Source organism: Mytilus edulis, chromosome 6, assembly GCF_963676685.1.
Source record: "Mytilus edulis chromosome 6, xbMytEdul2.2, whole genome shotgun sequence".
NCBI classification, from domain to species: Eukaryota; Metazoa; Mollusca; class Bivalvia; order Mytilida; family Mytilidae; genus Mytilus; species Mytilus edulis.
Window position 1 is genome coordinate 44,436,211 of NC_092349.1, and position 20,202 is coordinate 44,456,412.

Consider the following 20,202-nt stretch of genomic DNA (forward strand, 5'->3'; position numbering starts at 1 on the left):
AATAGTATATATATATATATGAAAACCACGTACAAACGTATGATTGCGTTGGATAAAAACCGCAATTTTATATGTGTGCATGTAACAAAGGAGTGTGGCCACGAAGTTCCAATATTGGCCCTGTGAGATGACAAAAAAATGAAAGTGAAATAAGGTGGATCATTTATAGCTAAAACATATCTATGTACATGTATATTGTTATTTTTTATTACAGTAAAAAATCATATTTTTGAGACGTCATAAATGTGACGTAATACCCGAAATCGAACCGGAACGCTCAAAATGTCCAAATTCTTAAAGAATTTCACACTTCCTGGTTGAAATTCGCATTTGCCACAGGCATCGACCAGAGTAATTTTACTTTTAATTGTTTGACATTTTGACTCCGTTTGCAACAATATTTAGCCTGGTCGAGGCCTGTGGCCACATCGAAAATCTACCTTTAGCTAACAACAAGTAAATCCTGATTCAACGCCGACATTTCCGAGGTACGATACATTCTCTGACGAATTAACTCTACCAAAAACTTGTACAATATTGCTACAAACGTGATACATAGAAATAAAGTCTATGAATATTTGTAAAATTTATTTATTACAAACTAAAAAGAATAAAGCGGAATAGCAAGTCTTTGTTTTTCCTTTGTAAACCGCCAACACGGCGGGGGTTTGCAACACAATACAATATATGTATGGTCGGGTTGTCGTCTCATTGACACATTCCCCATTTCCATTCTCAATGTTATTAACATGTGCCAACATTAAAATTTAATGCAAATATCCTTTTTATAGATACACATATTAATTTGTTTTATAAAGACAAAATTGTCGAAATATATCTCCATGGAAAGTAATCTCATGTTGACGCTTTGATGAAGTGCTTTCTTTCACGTCCGCAATTGCCATCGAGTATGGCATGCCAAGTTAAAAATTTTAATACAGCACAAATAACATTTTCGAAAAGACCAAAAGAGTGAAAAAATATATTATTGCTAAACGCATTTGACTAGCAGGTCGAACAACTGATGTTCTTAAACCCTGCTGACTACAATTGACGATTGCCAAATAAATTGATCACAAGTTGAAACAACATGGATTTGTAATTTTATGTAATACCAAGTAGAAAACAATAAACTTGCGGCAAAGATTGTAAAACACAACATGAGGTGCTATATTTTTTACACCATATCCGGATCTCGACAATTAATGTCTTTTCAGTGATGTTAAGGATCGAAAAGTATTTAGAAGGCCATTTAGTTTAACTCAATTTAGGGTAGACGCTTGAATTTTAAAGAGTCAAAATAGGATGAACGGATTCTATAAACCGGAGGGAAAATATAATACAAGCCCAAACAGATAAATATAAACAAGTGTAAATTGAAAACAACGTTCAAACCTATGATTGCGTTGGATAGAATCCGCAAATTTTATCAAGTGCATGTAACAAAGTTCGTTGTAGAAGGGTCTAAATACAGCACAAACCACATTTTCGAAAAGACCAAAAGAGTGAAAAAAATATATTTTAACCAAACGCATTTGACTAGCAGGTCGAACAATTGATGTTCTTAAACCCTGCTGACTGCCATTGATGATTGCCAAATAAATGATAACAAGGTGTAACAAAATGGATCTCTTATTTAATTTAATACCAATTAGAAAACAATAAACTTGCGACAAAGATGGTAAACCACAACATGAGGTGCTAAATTGTTTACACCATATCCGGATTTCGACAATTAATGTCTCTTCAGTGATGTTAGGGATCGAAAAGTATTTAGAATGCCATTTAGTTGACCTCAATTTAGGGTAGACGTTTGAATTTTAAAGAGTCAAAATAGGATGAACGGATTATATAAACCGCAGGGAAAATATAATACAAGCCCAAACGAAATAAATATAAACAAGTCTAAATTGAAAACAACGCTCAAACCTATGATTGCGTTGGATAAAAATCGCAATTTGTATATGTGTGCATGTAACAAATTTCGTTGAAGAAGGGTCTAAATACAGCACAAATAACATTTCTGAAAAAAACAAAAGAGTGACAAAATATATTATTACCAAACGCATTTGACTAGCAGGTCGAACAACTGATGTTCTTAAACCCTGCTGACTACCATTGATGATGGCCAAATAAATTGATCACAAGGTGAAATAAAATGGATCTGTAATTTTATGTAATACCAAGTAGAAAACAATAAACTTGCGGCAAAGATTGTAAAACACAACATGAGGTGCTATTTTTTTTTTACACCATATCCGGATTTCGACAATTAATGTCTTTTCAGTGATGTTAGTGATCGAACAGTATTAAGAAGGCCATTTAGTTAACCTCAATTTAGGGAAGACGCTAGAATTTTAAAGAGTCAAAATAGGATGAACGGATTATATAAAACGGAGAGAAAATATAATACAAGCCCAAACGAAATAAATATAAACAAGTCTAAATTGAAAAAAAACGTTCAAACCTATGATTGCGTTGGATAAAAACCGCAAATTTTATCAAGTACATGTAACAAGTTCGTTGTAGAAGGGTCTAAAAACAGCACTAACAACATTTTCGAAAAGATCAAAAAAGTGAAAAAATATATTTTCACCATACGCATTTGACTAGCAGGTCGAACAACTGATGTTCTTAAACCCTGCTGACTGCCATTGACGATTGCCAAATATATTGATCACAAGGTGTAACAAAATGGATCTGTAATTTAATTTAATACCAAATAGAAAACAATAAACATGTAGGAAAGATTTTATACCGCAATTTTTATACGTCTTCTTGTAACAAATTTCGTTGTAAAAGGGTCTAAATACAGCACAAACAACATTTTCGAAAAGACCAAAAAAAGTGAAAAAGTATATGATGTTCTTAAACCCTGCTGACTGCCATTGGCGATTGCCAAATACATGGATCGATAATTTTAACGAAATAGATCCTAATATTAATTTAATACCAAACAGAAAACAATAAACTTACGGAAGAGATGGTATACCACAAACATAAAGTGCAAAAATGTGTACACTATATCCAGATTTCGACAATTAATGTCTCTTCAGTGATTTTAGGGATCGAAACGGTATGTATATATATATAACTTACACAATATTGGGTATCCCACACAAACTGCAAACCAGATTCATCAATATAAAAAAGAAACTGTGGTATGATGCCAATGAGATAACTGTTTACAAGAGACCAAATGGCACTGAAATGATCAAATATAGGTCACCGTGCGGCCTTCAACAATGAGCAAAGCCCATACCTTGTAGTCAATAATGCATATATCATTGTTTTAATGTACTATACATTTAGTACTTATATAGAATTGCAGGACGTTTATGTAATGTACATGTAAATAGAGCATTTGCATTATTCACGTATTTACTGGCGTATCCGTATCGAAGTATCGTATAACACGTATATGAGGAAATGATAAATTAAGTCAAGTTGGTCCCGATAAAAATATTTTATTATGCATTTATTTTAATTGAGGTCGGGGCTAAATCATTTATTTACACAAATCTGCCCAATACGAATACGTCGATCCGTGCACGTATCGCGATACGTGAATAATGCAAATGGTCTATTAGAGGTAACCGGTGAGACCACGAACCGACGAATAATGACGAACGAACGTATTGGTAGCAGTGATTTGCATATTTGGTAAAGCTAATTAAGATCAAATAATCGACTGAAACAACCCTTGACACCTCACAAAGTTTCTTTTATTAGAAAACAATGATAAAAATACGAGCTTTCAAGTATAAGGATGGATATATAAGACTATGTATTTTTAACTTAGGCCACACCGATCTAATTTCTTGTTCTACGGATTTTTGGACTCCAAAATATGGGGCGATTTGAAAATTTTAATAAAAAATATTTAGTTTGCAAATTTTTGAGGCGAAGCTTGAAAAGTAAAGGCAACCGATTATAATTTTTTTTTGTAAACATAAACTAGTAGGTTTTGACAATATTAAAACTTGATTTATCACTTGTACTTTGACATTTCTTTAATTTCTGAAGTATTTTTTCCCTGTTCACCAAGAAATAATTAAATCTGGTCTATGTATGTGTGACTGACAATGAGACAATTCTCAATCCAAGTCATAATCAGTTTTGGGGCAACCCCTTAATGTTATAAATATCCCTTTTACATGTTTTATAAGTTATAATATATTTGTTTGTACAAAAGGGGTCACATTTTCTCAAAGAATTATCTATCTATCTGGTATTAAATGGTCAAAACATGTCCAAGAATTTTGTAATATTCCTGGACTTTAACCATCTGTTTTTAACATTACAAGCACCATGCAAAAATACTTTAAAACAACTAACTGACAACATTTATTCATTTATTTGGGAAAACAAACCTGACAAGATAAAAAGAGAAATATTATGTTCTGAACACAAATTAGGAGGGCTGAAAATGATAGATATTGACAAATATATAAAAGGATTGAAACTAACTTGGATAAGACGGTTGTTGAAAAACAACCCAAAACTAAATAAGCTATTAGAAAGTACTGAACAAATTAGTATTGAAAACCTAGTTTATTTAGGCCCAACAAAAAGATGTAAAAACCCTTTTTGGGAAGAAGTTTTTAAAGCTTGGACAGATTTACAAAATAAATTCATACTAAAAAATGAAGAGGAGTTTTTATCAGATTCGCTCTGGAATAATGAAAACATAAAAATAGGAACAACATCCATTTTCTATAAAGACTGGATAGATAAAGGGATCTTTTTGATAAATGATTTATTAAACGATGAGGGAAAACTAATGACTTTTCAAAACATTTATAAAATTAAGTCAAATTTTCTTACTTATAATGGGGTCATTTCTTCAATAAAATCATATAAAAAGGCTTTAAAAAACTATATATCCACAAACAATTGTTATAAAACACTAGGTCCAATTATGCCAAATAATATAAGAATATTTTTTTTATCAAGAAAAGGCTCGAAAGATATGTATAATGTTTTATTTGAAAAAAGCAGTACTAAACTTAGATGTGAAGAAAAATGGTCCTTAACACTCAACAAAAATTTTGATTGGAAAACTGTGCATAATATGTCTTTTTACTCCACAAAAAGCTCAAAACTCCACTGGTTCCAATATAGAATAATACACAGAATATTGGGCACAAATGAATTTTTATTTAAGATAAAGATAAAACAAAGCAATAAATGTACTTTCTGCAGTGAAGTTTATACTGAAGATATTGAACACATATTTTGGACATGCCATAAAATAGCAGATCTGTGGATAAGACTCATGGACTGGATTTATAACCAAACACAAATAATTATTCCATTTAACATGGATATTTTAATTTTTTCGGAAATTTAGGAAAAACAGAAAATAATAAAATAAAAAACTTAATAATACTTTTATCAAAATTCTTTATCTATAGAACAAAACTGTGTGAAAATCAAGTAAATTTTGCAGGGCTGAAAAACTATCTAAAAGAAAATCTAATACTAGAAAAGAATATATTTTTTAAAACAAAGCCTCTTCACATTGCCAACCTCTACTGGGACCCCTGGCTTCCATTATTAGAATAATTTACACTTAAGCAACTTAATAAGCATTACCCTATGTAATGTTATTGTGCATTTTATTTTAGCCTTCTCACACCAACATATATGTTTTTATATAATATACTGTTAAAAGTTGTTTATTGTTTATTGTCTTTTGTTCTTGTTTTGTGCCTAAAATGCATATACATTCTCTAATATCTGTTTTGTGTTTGTATGAATTATTTACAATGGAAAACCAACTTTGCCAAATTTATTTAATGTTGTATCTTAAGAAAAAAATACTGCTGCCAAATTCCAAATTTCAAGGACTTTCTATTTTTTATTTTTATTTTTTTTCTCTAGTTTGTTATTTTTTTGGTTTTTGTTTTCCATTTGTGTTTTAATTATTTATTATTTTCTCTTCTCTTCTCACATTCTCTCTTAAATAACATTCTCACTTTATTGATCAATATTGAAATAATCGATACACAATAATATACTGTATATATGTTTTATAATTTTGAGTACTAACAATTACTAACAATTTTTCTAAATATACAATCTAATGTTTAACGAGGCCGGGATAAGGTACCGGTACTTTCTGTATCAAACTAACAAATGTGAAAGTTTTCAATAAAGTATGTATAATTAAAAAAAAAAAAAAAAAAAAAAAAATGTTAAAGAACTAGAAATTAAAGAGACAACAGACACGGCTTCCTCCGCCTCATTTTTAGACTTATACCTCGAATTTGACATACACAGTCATCTTAGTACCAGAATCTATGACAAACGAGACGATTTTGATTTTGAAATTATCAATTTACCCCACCTTAGTAGCAATATACCAACTTCACCTGCATATGGAATATACATTTCCCAAGTTATTCGGTATTCAAGAGCTTGCAGCTCCTACTCAGACTTTGTTAAACGTCACCAATGTCTGAGCAGAAAGTTGATGAACCAGGGATATGTCAAAGAACGTCTCGTCCTTTTTCTAAAAAAGTTCATCGGAAGGTACCCAGAACTTGTTGATAAATATTCCGTATCAACTTCACAAATAATACACGATGGTCTTGAAGTATAGATTTTGCGTACTGACGTTGTTTATCATCTTAATAACGTGTTATATTATTCTTTTATTTGTCTTTATTAACATTACTTTTACTGTTAAGTCTGGTTTTTTTTAGATATCATTTTTGACTTAACTCTGTGCTTATGTATCCCATCATACTTTGAACGGCAAAATTATTTTATAATGTGACTCTATACCTATGTATCTTGTCATACTTTGAATGACAAATTTATTTTATTTATTAATATTACTTTTACTGTTAACCCACTTTTTTGTGATATACATTTGACGTGACTCTGTACTTATGTATCCCGTCATACTTGGAACCACACTATTATTTTATTTATTATTACTTTATACTGTTTAGTCAGTTTTTGTTATATCTATTTTGACTGACTGTATTTATGCATCCCGTCATACTTTGAACGACAAAATTATTTCATGTCTACCTGTGCGAATTTCAAACGCGCAATTTTACACTAGTACTCAAAACCTTCCTTCCTTGATGGGTGCATTTTACATAGACAAATAAAATCGTATAATATAATCAAAATGATGATGTTAATTTGATGTGTGCTTCTTCGTTACATTTGTTGTTTTTATAGTGATTAATATGATAGCACAATGTTGACTGCTGTACCCCTATTTTTGACATTTTTAACTATTGTGTCTGTTTGTTTTGTTCAAGCATCGGTGATAATATAATGGAATGTGATACGACTGTCATACAAGTGAGAGGTTTAGCTAGCTATAAAACCAGGTTCAATCTACCATTTTCTACATTTGAAAATGCCTGTACCAAGTCAGGAATATGACAGTTCTTGTCCATTCGTTTTTGATGCGTTTTGTTATTTGATTTTGCCGTGTGATTATGGACTTACCGAATTGATTTTCCTCTGAGTTCAGTATTTTTGTGATTTTACTAATAACACATTTACTTTAACAGTTTAATATTATTCAAAATAAGTGGACCCCTCTTTTAGAAAAAGTTGTTTAAAATATGATGTAACTCTCCTCTTTTTGAGTACAAAATTCTAAGTTTTTAAAGGTTTTGTATAGAAGAACTATACAAATCCTTGGTATTTCTATTTTCTTTTCTACATCAGTAAAATTACCCCTTGTCTGAGGGAGGGTTGTTCTCAACCTCATAATAACAAACACAGGTCAAAGTACGGCCTTTTACACAGGGCTTTGATACAGACCAAGCAGTAAGCTATAAAGGACCCCAAAATTATTAGCGTACACAAATCGAACAGGAAAACCAACGATCTAATTTATATATCCAAACGGGAAAATACCAATGAACAACATCAACAAACGATAACTGCTGAACGACAGGCCCCTGAATCAATCAGGACAGATGCATAAACATGCAGCGGCTATGGATAGTTTTGTTTCGTCAGCATACAATTCTTCAGAAGTTCTTTGTACTTTATAATTATTACAAAAGGGAATATAAGTAAAGGGGGAAGAAACCATTTTTTTGTTCTTTACAGGTATTTCCGGTGTTATAAATTTATATCGGAGCACTTAATAGGTTTCATGCTGAAACAAATATTCTCACATATATTTACACAGTGTGTGGTGGGGTGCTTTTATGTTTAAAATCGTTATATACAGGTTAGACTGTGATTTTAAAAACAAAAGTTGATATCTTTTTATAATATTTACAAAAAAAAACGGTGCGGGGAAATGGACATGATTACATTTCCGGATGCGATATGCGGGAATAAAAAAAAAAAAAAAAAAAATTGTTTTGAAAAAAATAGGTGCGGGCGGGTCCGTCGAACAAGGAATCAAATTGGTGTGGCCTTATATACCGGGAGTGCCTATGTACGGATGAAAACGAAACAGTACGTATAAATGGATACCTGTGATGATCATCTTCTACACTTTTAATAGTCACGTGGAATGATAGCATGATTTAATCCTTGGGACAATCATTTAAATACCACGGTGTATGTGTTTGATAGAAAAACATATAGAAGATATTGAATATATATATTTGTTCAAAAATAAACATGTAAACTAGTAACTAGGGACCGACCATTTACCTTGAAGGTTTTTTATGCGGCGCGACAAATATTTTTTTTTCAAATTTAACATTATTTTTGTGGTAATTATCCAAGATAAGATTTTTTCTTCCTTACCTGGCCAGATTAATTGTTTACTCAAAATTCAGAATGTTATATATTATTTCCGAAAGAAACATGCCCCGTCCCCTCTTCGTGTTAAATGAAATGATTTTTTTTTATTGTTTGTTGTACATTTCTTGCATGGGACTGTAAGGGACTGTCCCTTACAAGAAATTTGCAACAAATAAAAAAAAAATCATTTGACACCCCACCCCTATTTATATGGCAGTTATAGCGGGTATCGATCTTCTATCTTTTAGGATGGTATAAGGAGATAACTATTTGATTCTGAGGGCCCGGCCTGGCAGATTTGGTCATTCAAATTATTTATTTCAGGAAAAAAAATTCAACTGCTACATGCAAGATTATTTATAACACATGTATCATTTCACTGTATAATATAATTCAATTTGTAGGCCAGGTTTTTTTTAGGTAGAAGCCATCATATTTACTACTATTTTATTCCTGGCCAATAAATTGATTTACAAAATCTGCCAGCTCCGATCCTACAGTCAAAGGGTGTCCTCTAACCCCCATTTAGTATGCGGTATTGCTGTTATTATTATAGTACGCAGAAAAAAAATTGAAACTTAATACGCTGGAACTATAAAATTATATTATCATATCTTTATTAGTTTTCTGTTAAAGTATTCGGTACAAGGAATCTACCCCCCCCTTTTTTTTGTTATTTAGCTCATTGTAAATAATGATCCGGATTAATACAAATGTTCACGTCTTGGAAGCCGCCCTTTTCAAGACAGCCCATGCGACTTGTTTCGAACAAAAAAGATGCCAAGCAATTCTTACATACATAAATAACAAACTTTATGATGGTCAATTACAAACCATTGGCTTATTTGGAAACGGGGCTATGATTTTCATACGGGTCACAATTTTTTTCGCTGCTATATGTTCAATGTAGAAAATCAAGGTGGGTCGGTCTAGGATGAAAGAGGGACGAAAGATACCAAAGGGACAGTCAAACTCATAAATCTAAAACAAACTGACATTGCCATGGCTAAAAATGAAAAAGACAAACAGAAAAACAATAGTACACATGACACAACATAGAAAACTAAAGAATAAACAACACGAACCCCACTAAAAACTAGGGGTGATCTCAGGTGCTCCGGAAGGGTAAGCAGATCCTGCTCCACATGTGGCACCCGTCGTGTTGCTTATGTGATTACAAATCCGGTAAATAGTCTAATTCGGTAGGTCACATTCATGAAAGGGAAGGGGATTGTAGTTACGACGTAAGAAACATATCCGATATCATTTGTGAAACGGTTATTCCATAACGATCAACCAACTCGTGATGGCGTCCGTAAAATTTACGAAGGGATGATTTCAACTTCACCATTTGGAACTCTTGGTTTAATAGCTTCCTTGTGAGCAATAACCCTCTATCAAGAAAATCATGATAGGAAATGCAAGCACGGGAATATCGTATCAATTGGGAGATATATACCCCGTATGCAAGTGCTGCTGGAATGTTGCTACTTAGAAATGGAAAGTTCACAATTGGGAAGCTGAAATCATCTCTCTTGTCGTAAAGTTTTGTTTTCAACCGACCCTCATTGTCAATTTCTAGATGTAAGTCAAGATATGAAGCTGACTTAACTGTATCTGTAGTATCCTTTATCTCCAATTCGATGGGATAGATGCGTTCCACATAGTCACCAAATTTTGAATTGTTTAGTGAAAGAACGTCATCTATACAGCGGAAAGTAGAGTTAAAGGACATTGCTAACTTCTTATCTTTCTTCCTAAGAAGTTCCTGCATGAAGTCAGTCTCATAATAATAAAGAAACAAGTCGGCAAGTAGAGGGGCACAGTTTGTTCCCATTGGGATGCCGACAGTCTGTTGAAAAACACGTCCTCCGAACGTTACAAATATGTTGTCAATCAAGAAATCAAGCATCTTGATAATATCGGTTTCAGAGAATTTTTTGTTTGAGTCAGAGTGATTCTTTACAAAGTATGATTTGTTCCTCCCTAAGACAAGATACTTGTATCTACGTTGGCCAGTCTTTTTTATGAAGCAAAGTAATACCAACTCTTTCAATTTGTCTTTTAGTTAGGAATGTGGAATACTTGTGTAAAGAGTAGAAAAGTCAAATATTTTAATACTGTTACAAGATGAAAGAAAGTTAGATTGTATGTACTCTTAGACTAAAAGATCTTTGGAATTTTTAAGTATCCACATCTGATTCACGCCACCTCTAGAATAGGCAGTTTCACAATAACTTTGAAGCCCGTCTTTGATTGCTGATAAAATAGATGTTAATAATTTAGAAAGAGGTTTCGTGGAGCACTTGGAAGACCCAGCAATATACCTTTGTTTGTAAGGAAACTTATGTAGTTTAGGTATCCAATACAGTGATGGAAGATCCAGTTCTTTATCTTTGGTTGAAATACCAAAGGAACAAAGAACAGACCTATGATTATTCAGGATTTCCTCTTTGGTAAGTGTCGTGAGGGTATATGTTGAGTTTCCAAGTGAATTGTCTATACCTAATTCGTTTATCAAGCAATTATTGTAGTGACTTTTACAGACAAAAACGATGTTATTAGGGGCTTTGTCTGCGGGGACAACAACATATTTATCATGGAGGTCGGATAGGTGTTTAGCAACATTTGGGTCTTTAAAGATTGACGTAGCATGGACATTGATGGACCCATTCAGTTTCTTAATTCTGATTTGTATTTACGACCTCACTGCCATAATCCATTCGGATAGAGTGAATTTTCTATCCGGCTTTTTTTATTTTGGGAAAAAAATGGGTGCTGCCTTTTTTTCTTCGGCGCGATAATGTAATTATAGAACCTAAACCTCTTTGGCCAGGGCTTGAATTAAACCCTGAAAGTCAGGTGTCCGTTTAAAGAGAGAACGCTAATATAAAAAGTCATGGACAAATGCATGACATGGACATCATAAAAAAACAAGTATAATCCTAATCATGAATAATAATAATTAAAACTCAACTATCAGAGAACAATTGAATATTTCCCTGAATTGTAAATATTATAAATCAAAATAATTGGATAATAGTCCGTATTAAAGTGGCAACAAGTTGCTAAGCCCAATTTGCTCAAGGTGTCCTGTTAGCTGAAGTTATTTCTTAAAAATCAGAAGAAAGGAAGAAAAAAATACAAATCAAAGATAGCGTGTTGTACAAGTTATTATTTTTTTCTCATCAAAAATTGTACAGGTAATTACTCGCACAATTATATTTGTACTAGTAATAACTTGTATGATGGCATCGTACAAGTAATTACTATTACACATTTTTTGTACAGTTAATAATTTGTAAAAAAAAAGTGACATGTACACGACATATATATATATAATCAAATCTAAATTGAAAACTACGTTCAAATCTATGATTGCGTTGGATAGAAACCGCAATGTTTATACGTGTGCATATAAAAAAAATCGTTGAAGAAGGATCTAAATACAGCACACACAGCATTTTCCAAAAGACCAAAAAAGTGAAAAGGTATACTTTAGCAAAACGCAGTTGACTAACAGGTCGAACAACTGATGTTCTTAACCCTTGCTGACTGCCATTGGTGATTGCCAAATAAATTGATCACAAAATGTTACAAAATGGATCTTAATATTAATTTCATTTTAGACAGAAAAAATCAATCAATAAAAAATGCACTTATAATCAAAGCGAGATAATCATGAACACTTATGCATCCGAACTTGAAACTAATGATCCCGCTTCGTGTCATACGGCAAAGTAGGTAGTGATAGGTTCGTGATTCGTACGTGATTCGTGATCTCACTGGTTACCTCTATTAGAGGATTCCCAACATCTTACGAACGGACGAAATTCGACGAACGTATCGTTAGGAAGCTGTTACTTTATGCAGTAAAAATTACTTCCGATATTGCAGCGTGTTTAAAGACAACAGTAAATAATCAAATATTCATTTTGCAACCTTGTAATCTATTGTTGTGATTACACATTAGTGTTACAATTGGTTTTGTGTTGTTGAATGTTGCGTAATCTTACGTTGAGTTTCGTTTATTTACATGTCGAATATGCATTCGATTTATCTCCCTTATCAATTTAAAAAGAACAAAGTTTTTGATAGTCTTAAAAAAAAATCTGCGCATTTGGTTTGCATTTGACTCAGTGATTGTTGGATGTTTTTTTTTTCTTTTAAATAAAACGTTCAGTGGCGAGTATTCCATGCATTTGACGACGATATTAACACTTGAAAAAGAATTGAAAAGTGATTGAGAGGGCACAACTTTAGTTCTTGTATTTAAATCTCCAACTCTTAACTAATCATTTTAAGATCTACAGCGCTAGACTTTACACTCCCAGCGCGCTGGATTTTAAAAACACAACTCTTTATCTGCGTGAAACCAGCAGATCAGTGTATTATAGAGATATTTTGCGTGGATTCATAGGCCACACAGACTTATATATAAGCAATGAATATGGGCTTAGCTAGTTCTCATCTAATCTTTTCCGATACTTATTTGAGGACAAATATTACAGATTGAATTTCGAAAGTCACAGAGAAATGAAATTTGATCATAAACAAATCAAAGGTGGCAAGAAAGGTCTAACACAAAAACTCGTAAATCATAAGCCATTTTTCGTATACTCTGATTAGTGTTAATAACCACTCTTTTTTATGTATCTTTGATATATATGTCGTTAAACTGCTATTTATTTATATGTTTTAAGTTTTTTTTTTTTATATATTATTTTTTTTGGGGTGGGGGGGGGGGGGTTAATTATATCGTAAGTAATCAAGTTGTGTGTATTCTAATGGCAAGTATTAGTGCAACAGCATCAACAAAACTGATTGTAATACAGTTATCAAAAATGTTCATTGATTTTTTTTAATTATACTAATATACTGATATGTGTACTATAATAAAAACAGACAAAAAGGATAAGAAACCCTTTGAAAATAAAACAAAAATCTACAATACATTACAGAATATCATTTCAAGAGTCGTTCACTCCTAGATTCAATTTACCTCTTTTTGCGCATGACCTTTTACCTTTGATCTGAGCCTAGATAAAATTAAAAAAGGACACTTTGTCAAAAAGAACACATCAGAGAGAACTCGCATTCAATATAATAATATGTCCACAACTCGAAATGGTTTAAAAGAACCTTGCATGCATATCTTAATGAAAAGAAGTGCACGTCCAATAGCCCAAAAATATTTCAATAAATGAGTGCTCCCTCTTTTCTCGTTTCGGCAAGTTACGTCAAGTTAAGGCAATTTTTGTTCGTTCGTAAGATGTTGAGAAACCTCTAACAGTCAGGATTCTACTTCGTCAAAATTATCTCCCCATTACGCCAGTTCATTTTCACAATCGTAGAAATTGAAGCCATTGTAGGGATGACGCGCTGCCAATTTTGCTCTCGGAAACCGATAAATTTATCCACATTGCACCATTACGATCCTTATATGTCAGTTGTATTTTAAAAGACACATGTATCAACTAGCTAATGAGCATCAGTTAATGATCATGTCTGCATTGATTCAACTTAAAACTATTGTCTGATCGGTTGTCAAGTGGAATTTTCAAAAAATTCATAAACATTTAAAAAAAAATCTAATTAAATATTTCGTGGAAGGGCAGACTAGATTTTTTAAGTGGTTGAAGACTATAAACCCTAGTTATCACACACAAAAAGTTATCATTTTTTGAAGATATGCATTTTCATCATTCAACTTAAAAGACTGTCGTCAAGTACCTTCAGTTAAAAAATAGCTATTCGAACTCACCTACTCTTTTTTTTGTGATTCATTAGATAGGTATTTCACTTGACCCATATATTTCATCTTTTAGTACTGTGATTTCTTTATGTTATAAAGTCAACTCGAACTTTTATATATAAAAATGATAGAATCTGAAGCGAGACGATGTATGAAATATTCTTGCTTTGTACGATATCAAGACAAAATGTTCAACTCAAATACGTCCTAACATAAAAAGGTGCACTCGATTTTCACTTTTCGATACAATTGTTACCCATTTTTTGGATTTTTTTCTTGAGTCACATAATGAAAGGGTAGACACGCAAATTACTGAACTAATAGATTGATATGTTTTCCGTCCGTGGTAATTTTTTTTTTAAATCGGAGGTTATGCATTTTCTACATCCAACTTGAAAGATACCCACGTCGTCGATTTGATATCTAATTGTTCTGCTTAACTATGCACTAGATAAATTGAAAACTTATGCAAATGATGTTTTTAAAATGTAACACTTCGTAATTGAGAAGACAATTGTAATTTTGTTTGTTTCTATTAACTTTTTAAAATTTTGTTACTATAGTAAACATTACAGTAAGCATTTTATCGCCTTCTCTAACAAAGAGCTTCGATTCTTTTGTTCTACTTCAATCGGGTTTCCGACTGCTAATAGAAGTGGGACATTTAAAGACGTATCTAAACGTAGATATATTGGTTATTATTCAATTGATTATTTACGTACTTGAATAGTAATCGAGAAAATGAAAAAGAGAGGAGGAAAAGGAAAGGGCGGGGCAAATTTTTGTTCTCTTTCATTTTTAATATATAAATTGTTCGTTTTATACTGCACTGTTTAATAATTGTTTAATTTGTATATTATTTGTGTTTACATACTTGCTTCTTATATGTCAAAATCTGGACTTAATTATATTCATTACCCATAAAGTGAGGTTTCTACTTTATTTACATTTATAATACAATTATGAAAACATTGCATGGACGACACACATTTAACAATCACGTGATTTTCGTGTCATACTTGTATATGTTTTGAAACTTGATATTTAAATCATTAAAACTATCCAGGCGTGAAGTTGAATTTTAAAACAAATTAAGTTAACGTTAACAATATTAATACACGTACTTACAATTTGTAAATAAAAGGGAATTGAATCATCCACATCATATGAGTCGAATTGATACCAATAATAATAAAGGAGTAGGTTCAGTAAGACCCCTTTTTGGCCCCAAAATATAGCAGTTTTACAAAATTGCGAAAATGTAATCATTTAGTTATTTATTAGAAAGTAGAATGCTTCTTCTACGTAAATATGGACTGTTTTTGACAATACAATGCACATATATCGGGTACTAGCATCATGAAGTCATGCTAAAATACTGAAATCTTCACACAACTTTAGCATTTCAGTTAGATTTTAGACGGTTTCCGTTTGAAATGAAAGTGGCCGCATTCGTGTTCATTCATAATATTGAAATGTAAGTTGTATTTTATGATAATACAAAACATATATAAAGATTGAGGATGAACACGGATGCGGCTGCTTTCATTTTTGACAAAAACCATATGAAAAGTGACGTTTTTTTGGCATATTTGATAGATTTTTCATATTTAAGCTTGAATCGGAGCGTTTTTAATGACTAAATCAGTAAAGATCTGTCACTTAAACTAATCGAATCAATTGAAGTAGACACTTAAGTGTTTAAAAAGTGTCTAAAATCTTTCGTTAGATGAACCTGAAATTTGAGGCCAAAATCGGCCCTCACCGGACCTACTCCTTTATAAATTAGCAGGTAATCCTTTATTCAAATATGAAGGGAATTACACCTTCTAGGGTGCGCTCGATTTCAGTGACTTAATACGAGTTGTGTCTTTGAATAGTTGTTAATCACTTTTTGTTAACAATAAACAATAGCACATTAAGAAGAGAGTAAACTATATCTTAAATTTTATAATAAAAATCTCGTTATTCAAGTCTGTTGATTTTAATATATTTGCCACAAAGTCCCGATTTTCTGAACGAATGTTCCTTTGTATATACACACAATATGGGTAAACTCTATTGTACCATTGCTGTTTTTATTTTATTGCACATTTTCATAATACAGAAGGACTTATCAATCTTAAATTCACGACGGAGAAGTGGTGATGGTTTAAATATCGACTCTTTAGATATAAACGAGAATTCATATATTGAAAACTATCATGTAATAAAAAGAGTGTATCAATGGGTATCAATTAAAGAAATATCTCTAACATAGAAAAACACATATTTAAACCTGAAATTAAATTATTTAACAATAACACATAGAGAAGATATTTTCTCAGATACATCAGAAACGGATACGATACGTCTTTAAATGTCCCACTTCTAATTACATGACGTTCATTAAGTTTATTGGTGTACATAATTTTCATTAACAGTACAGATGAGAATAAATTTAATGTTTAACCAGACGAAAGTGTTCATTACATTAAACCAATTGTAAACAGGTTTACATACAATACGCAAGGTTTAGTGTGAACTTAGGATTATAGTCATCGATTAAGATGTTTAATACGTGAATGTTGTTTAAGTTGTATTGTATAATAGGTTTCATGAATTCTTTTATAAGTGAAAGAGGGACGATAAGTGAAAAACACTACATTGAATTTTGTACTTTTGTCTTTTTTTCCACCTATTTAATAAATATTTTAAACAACTGATGCTGTTAGTGTTTCAATTTTCAATCATATGGATTTCTGCTTCGTTGGCACTCCCAAAAAATGGAATAGAAGGAGCATGTCTCTTCAGATATTGATATGCATGTCTAATGCGATCTGCAACGGGTTTTTCTAATGGGAAATTTGCTTCTTTGTTGTTTACAACATATTTTATAGTTATATTGCCATCAACTTTTTCATTGACAATGAATTTATTGCTCTCGGACCCACTACTGATCTTAACAACATTAAGTTCACAATCATACACTGTAACTTCAGCATTTTCCCAAATACGTCGGCCTGGATGTTGGTTTATATATGTTATTAGAGATTGTAATATCTTCCGTAGTTTTTCTTGTCTTTCATCCCGTTCAGCGCCTTCAATTCCAGTTAGCTGTACTATTGCCATTCCAATAGATGTACCTTTTATTTGTTGAACTTGTTTAGCATACAAGTAGCCAGTGTTTTCCATGTTCTGAAACAAAAAATGTATTATCATCTTCTAATACACACACCTGTGCTAAATTACGACGTAGCTATATCATCACCAACATATTTTTGAATAAGATATGCGAGTTTTTTTTTATTTCAAAACTTTTAATATACTCTTGTTTTACATATGATTCATCCATTGACTTTATCTAGTTATTTGTTTTATAATAATACTGATGCCAGTTACATGAAAATGTACGGGCAATTTTGACATGCTTAAAAGTAATTGTAAATCGAGTTATGGAAAAGGTTTGTATTTTTTATTCGCAAGTGATGTTTATCAACGCGGAAAACTTTTGACATATTTTAAAAATATAATTCTATCATCCCCTTTAAGAGTTGTATCTTCTTTAAACGATTTCTGTTATTTGCATAAATCTTGCATAAATCTTGAATACACATTTTAACAGATATAATCGATATTGGTAACATGTATAAGAACACCTGGCAATGTTAATAAACATAATTATTCTCTGATGAATGATTTTTTATTATCAATTGTTTTTTACCTTTTACTAGTTGTCAGTAACTTCGAGTACTCTCAAATCGTACTTTCTTTTTAATTTGACCGGTTGGTACTATTTGTAATGCTTTTTTGTTATTTAATGTTTACTTATTCAGGGTTATATCTCGTCTATATATCAGCTTTGTTAAGTGTTTGGTATGACTATAAATTTTCACTTCTTCGTGCTATGAACAATAACATTATTTATTTTGTAAAAAAATATATTTCCGTTCAACATTTAAACTGTATACCTTACAACACAATTATTTTATTTTACCTGTGTATAATATTGTATTTGGCGGCTTTTTGTTCAAGGTTATTGTTATCTTTTTTTAAATTGTTTAACATCTCACAGCGGTATACTATTGTTGCCTTTATTTATTCACCCCTTATTTTATTGAATTTGTATTTACATTGTATCATAGATCAAATTTATTTGTTCAGTGTATGTTCATTTGTGTAAATAAGTCTCTTTATTGAGTTAAATTATTTCAATTGATATTTTATCGTGTGTCTTTCTATGTTATGCTGTTACACTATTGGTTCAGATAATGGTGAAGGTTGATACCCATTAAAACGTCTAAACCCGCTGCATTTGTCTGCACCTGTCTTCAATCAGGAATCTGATGTTCAGTAGTTGTCGTTGTTGATGTGGTTCATAAGCGTTTCTTGTTTGTCGTTTGATATATAGATTAGACCGTTGGTTTTCCCGTTTGAATGGATTTACACTAGTTTAGTCAATTTTTGGGGCCCTTTATAGCTTGCTGTTGGGTGTGAGCCAAGGTTCCGTGTTGAAGACCGTACTTTGACCTATAATGCTTTACTTTTACAAATCGTGACTTGGATGGAGAGTTGTCTCATTAGCACTCATACCACGGCTTCTTATATCTATAAACAATTTATTTACTCTCTTGAAATATTATGCACAATTTTTGAAAAAAATATTTATTTTGAGAACCGACAGTCATAAAACCTGAGATTTTCAACAATAATCTTTAGACCATTCTATCTTTCATTTCACACAAGGTCTTGAATGCGAAAATTATTTTACCTTTGCATTTCAAGCTTGAATATTAAGAAAACGATAAGAGATAGCTATATAAACACGCGTATACAATGTTCCTCTAGAAAAGCTGTTCGACCACCCGAAAAAAAGTACAATACAATTTTATAAAATATAGTTATTTGTGTATATTTTTGAAATGGTAACATAAATCAACTTACTTTTAACTGCAAAAATGGTCAGTCCTTTAAAACCTTCAATTTAAGGTCAATGTCAAAGTCATAAGGCAATTTAAATTGACCTTCAAAGGGTACAATAACTTTGACTTTGATAAATGGTTGTAGGCCCATGTCTATTCTACTTCTTGTTCTCAATTTCAGTAATGAATCATATATTGTATCATACATTGTGCCCCAATTATTTTTAACAGATTTGTACTTTGTCTTCAGATTTGAGATATCAGTTCTCGTTTAGAAGATATTGCAGTTATAAATTTTGTAAGGGGCGGGGATAAAAATTGAATTTATGTTTTGTTATTTTTGTACTTTCAAGTTTATTCGTTTGTGTCCTATTGCAAAACAAAACATATGTAAACAAGACGAATTACCATTATTCCGTCTACAAACCGTGTTACATTTTGTAATATTTAATTGATCTAAAATTAAATTGATGAAGTCTGACAACTCTGGAATTTGAAATAATAACACATTACAACTTTAAATAAACCCGGTTTCGATATGGTACATTCTACCTATGCGCACATTTAGAAATTAAGGTATCAACTTGTATAAAAATATGTTGGCATAGGTTGAATGAATTAAGTGCTGTATGAAATAAAGTGATTAGATGTATAGGTATAGATACACAATAAAAGAAATAAAGAAATAGGAATTTACTAATTTATTCAAGGTATAATAATCTTTAATTCATATAATTAACACTAATTTCATTCACATACATACTATACAATACTGATGAAACTTGATAGAATTATCTCAAATTT

General features: G+C 31.6%; 1 protein-coding gene across 2 annotated transcripts in view; it reads right to left on the reverse strand.

Annotated features, from left to right (window-relative positions):
• LOC139527737 (uncharacterized) overlaps nucleotides 1-20,202 on the reverse strand; it is an 86,872-nt gene that overhangs the window by 26,868 nt on the left and 39,802 nt on the right. The window contains exon 3 of one of the 2 annotated variants that reach the window (XM_071323379.1): nucleotides 17,094-17,674. The exons of the other annotated variant lie outside the window; for it this stretch is intronic. Coding sequence (XP_071179480.1) covers nucleotides 17,216-17,674 — 459 coding nt within the window. The 3' untranslated portion in view covers nucleotides 17,094-17,215. Of the gene's footprint in view, nucleotides 1-17,093; nucleotides 17,675-20,202 lie in introns of those variants that run through there. 2 annotated transcript variants of the gene reach the window in all.